This window comes from Heloderma suspectum, chromosome 2, assembly GCF_057233095.1.
Source record: "Heloderma suspectum isolate Gila_16-S chromosome 2, 16-S_ref, whole genome shotgun sequence".
Taxonomy (NCBI): Eukaryota; Metazoa; Chordata; class Lepidosauria; order Squamata; family Helodermatidae; genus Heloderma; species Heloderma suspectum.
In genome coordinates, this window is record NC_139459.1 from 250,416,489 (window position 1) to 250,420,923 (window position 4,435).

Here is a 4,435-nt window from a genome sequence, read left to right on the forward strand (position 1 = left end):
ATTCCTATATAAGGTATACTATGTACAGTTTCACATGCTGACAATCAAGCAAAGTCAACATAACATGAAACTTCAAAGTAAATAGCAGCACTCTGCTTCAGGGCACAGCTTTTACCATTTATCATTCAGTCAACTCTAGTCCTACATTTGGGATGGGGTGGGGAGAGAACCCACAAAACACCTCACTTTTATCACACGACATTGCTGATTCATCATCTTTTGCTGTGTTTTGAAAAACTACAAGTTCCATAGTCATCCAGGCCAAGCTAACTTATAAAATGTTCCTTTTTCTATAAAGTGCGGACTAGTAAACTGTTCCAAAATGCAGTGAATGAGACCCCAGAAATATCCCATTACTTAGACATATATTAAAATAAGATAAATAAAGCTAGTTTTGTTGAAACATATGAAAAAATAGCCATTTAAATAATAAATAAATAAAGCCAGTATTGACACATTATCTTCCTACTATTAAAAATATTCCACTCTTATTATAAGGCTCTATTGATGTTCAGAAATCATTCAAAAAGGCATCCACCCCAGGCTGGCAATTCACCAAACTTTACTTGCAACCTATAAACACCCATGAACAACTATGCACGTCAAATGGGAACCTCATATTTAGTTTAATACATTTTATTCATATAGTAGAGTTTATTTGCTTCTCCCAGTTTTTTTTCTGCAAACATTTACCAAGCTCATGTTTTGTTTTGTTTTGTTTATCCTTACAGCTGCACTGTATCTACATCTTACACTTGTTTCCATTCAGGATGAACAACATAGAACAATCTCTAAATACAATGTATGCAAGTTGAAATTCTTTGTTTTAAATTGTATGCTTCTGTCAAACAGCAGCTAATTGAGTTCCGGGCTTTTGTGTGATGGCTTTAACTCTCACAATAGCACACCATCTTATATTAAAAAAAAAAAAAACTGTGAAAATCTTTCTTGTACCTTACATTTTGATGGGCTAACTTTACACCTCAGGTTTTATGTTGGCCATTTTGCGTGATGGGATGGATCTTTTCCAAAGATACATCAGCCTCAAAATCCAAGATACCTGATAGGGCTGGAGACATTTTCTCCAGTGTTTTACACAGTTCCCCCTCCTCTTCATTTTTCACAATGTCATCCTCTTCTGGGCATATAACAGAATGGGGGATCAGATAGACAAAATTGCACTCTTTGGGGCTGGACCCTCTGGGCTCAAGCTGACTGGAAAAGGCTACGCCCCCATTATTGTTGATACTAACTGTCTCTATAGCATTAGCGGAAGCAGGACAGAGTCTGTAGCATCCCAAGAGAGTGGAAAATGCCTTGCGGAAATCTGCATTGAAGGCGTAAATGATGGGGTTCAGTGAAGAATTGGCCCATCCAAACCAAACAAAAACGTCAAAAGTGGCAGAACTAATGCAAAATGGCTCTGTTCCCCTAGATAGGACAGTGGGCTCGCAGAAGGGCACCATGCAGTTCAGGATGAAAAAGGGCAACCAGCAGCATACAAAGACCCCCATGATCACCGACAAAGTCTTTAAGACTTTTGTTTCTCTCTTGAAGGACATTTTGAAGGAACTTTCCGGCTGCTGGCAATCCAGACTGTTTCCATTGCCAGCGGGGGTCTGGCAGTTCTTCGCATGGACTGCTGCTCGCTCCAAGGCTGAAATGCGTCTGATTTGTTTCTGAGCAATCCTATATATCCTTGTATAGGTGACTATCATGATGGCCACTGGAATGTAAAAACTAATGAGAGAGGAAGAGATGGCGTACATCCTGTTTAAACTGGAATCACAGTTGTCCAGGGCTACCCCTTGGAAGCTGGCATTGAAGTCTAGAAAGCTGGTGGTTTTAGCCTTGTGCCAGTTCAGTTGCACAGGGATGAAGGAAATCAGCACAGACAAGGTCCACGCCACACTGATCATGATGAAGGCTGCCCTGGGGGTCATTTTCCTCTCATACCGAAATGGGCTGGAAATGGCCCAGTATCTATCCACACTAATGACACAAAGGTTTAAAATTGAGGCTGTGGAACACATGATGTCAAATGCTACCCAGATGTTACAGAATGATCCAAAAGGCCAGAATCCAGCGATCTCAGCAACAGCTTTCCAGGGCATGACCAAGACTGCTACTAAAAGGTCTGAGACTGCCAAGGAGATCACAAAGAAGTTGGTCACCTTGGACCTCAAGTGGCGAAACCTGATGACAGCGGCACAGACCAGCGTGTTGCCTAGGAGGGTGGAAAGGATCAGCAAGGAGAGGAAGCAGCCGGTGAGGATTCGAAAGCAGGAATCCCTTTTCACAAGCAACCCTTCCCCGTCCATAGTGGTGTCGTTCCAACTCATATTTTCTCCGGAGGCAATATCATATCACTGGGCTTGTGATGACATCAGCTCATGTCCTTGCAGAGCTTACCAAGTAGACATCAGGTGTCCATTAATTACTCACCACCAGGCAGACCCCCTAAGGCTTGTGCTAAAGTCTCTTCACTCTTGGGAGGGTTCCCATCATCTCATTAAGGAGTCTCATTAAGAAACATCAGGCATTCGGTAGCGAGGATCTGAAACTATCACAGTCATGGTGGGAGGGTTTTTATTTTTTCTTTCAGCATTCCTGTCTGAATTTCATCCTAAAATAGAATACTCTTAACAGGAACGAGCCAGCAGAAGAAATCCTCAGAGTCCTGTATGAATAAACCCAGCAGACCAGGGGCTCAAACACTTTCCAGCGTACATATATTCTCACTTAAATAGGCTATTGATTCAGTTTGTCCAGTGTCCATTTAACTAGCCCTTCAGCTCTATTGAAGCATAACACATTAGGTGCTTTTCTTTCTGATTCAATTTTCCATCCCTCTAACTGGTGGGACATTTTAATACCCTTCCAGCCTTTTTGTACCTTTTCTGCTATGAAATTAAAACGTCATTCTCTTTTTATGGGTAGCCTCAGGAATCAACTCCTCACCCTGTTCCACATTGTTTAAGATTCACAGTCCTAGAGGCAAAGACAATAAATTTACATTGTAAGACATTCATGGTATATCTAAGGGATCACTTTCAAAAGGAGAAATTCTGAGTCCTACCTTTTTGACTTTTGATGATGCTCTAGTCTAGTCCAGAGAAGAACATTTTTCTTTCTACTCTATTTAGAATTTGAATTGCATAGCAAAACAAAAAGACATAATCACAGCAGGCAGGCTGCACTGCATCAGGTATCATTTTCTGATGGCATGAATGGTAGGTGGATGCATGGACCTGCCAGGCATGAATTTTTCAACAAAAGCCACCAGACCTAACTTTCCAGATCTCTCCTTCTAAATTAGTGTTCCGGGGATATGGACCAACTCCTTCAATTCTTGCCATCCCTTATGATTCAGGTGCAAACTCTGTGCATCAAAGCAGTCCTGTCTAGATGCTCATCACCCAAGTCACACTTTATATATCCTGTTGAAGTAGCCCATCAGGATGAAATCATCCCAAGCAAAAACATAATATTTCCAATTCTCTGGCAAAGCCTCTAGAGATGCTTCAATGGCCTTTTAGTTTTCATTAGAAGAAGGAAGGAGGGGAACGTCCTGAGTGCAGATCCCTTTGGCCTTTGATGTAGTTTCCCAGCCAGTGGGAATTATATATAACATTTGAGTTCATTACTAAGTGAGCTTGAGTCGTTTACTGTTGAGTGGCTTTTCCATGTTTCTCTGAGAAGAATCCACCTTCCAGCAACAGCTTGTTATCATTGCACCCCAGGGATCAGGTCACAGTCGTAGTCCCTCTCCCTTTAGAAGTACCCAGGTACAGCAGCTTCCTCAGAGTCTCCTGCTCTCTGCCCTTGGATTTTCGTCTCTGATCCTGGGCACTCTTGCTTCATCTTGCCGAGCCAGGCACCCTGAAAGCACAGGCTTCTTCTCGCCTGGAGTGCCAGGCAATAACATCACCTTGCTAGAAAAAGTCTGTTTGTTTGAGGTCTCTTTCCTAAATCACAGAGAAGGGAAATCCAGGCATGAGTGAAATTGACAAGTAGGATCCCCTCCAATTTCCTGCCTTTAAAAATCCAAGACTGTTTTCCATGCACACAAAAAATACTGGAAGATGAATTATCAAAATGTTCCCATTTTGAGCATGCCATATTAATTTAACCTACCCAGGACTACATTGGTCTTGCTGGCACTGTCTCACCTTTCCAAATAGCCAAGGTGTGTTGAATTATTCCAGTTGTAAATGGCCAGAGGCAACAAGTAAGTTATTTTGGAATGGTCTTTAAAGGTACACACCAGACAAGCCCAGCAAGACATTAAGACTCAGGAGGCATTAAATTTGCAATACATATACACTCTCTTTATGATTGTGCATAACCACATATGTGCAGATATCGAAAGGTATCTCAAACATATCCACACCAAAGAATATAGGCATTTCAACTCCACTAGGTCACAATTTGT

At 41.8% G+C, this 4,435-nt stretch overlaps 1 protein-coding gene across 1 annotated transcript; it reads right to left on the bottom strand.

The window, feature by feature from the left end:
- Positions 1-983: 983 nt before the first annotated feature.
- DRD1 (dopamine receptor D1) lies at positions 984-2,342 on the bottom strand. The gene has a single exon (XM_084832408.1). The coding sequence runs from the start codon at positions 2,340-2,342 to the stop codon at positions 984-986; it is 1,359 nt and encodes a 452-aa protein (XP_084688534.1).
- Positions 2,343-4,435: the final 2,093 nt, after the last annotated feature.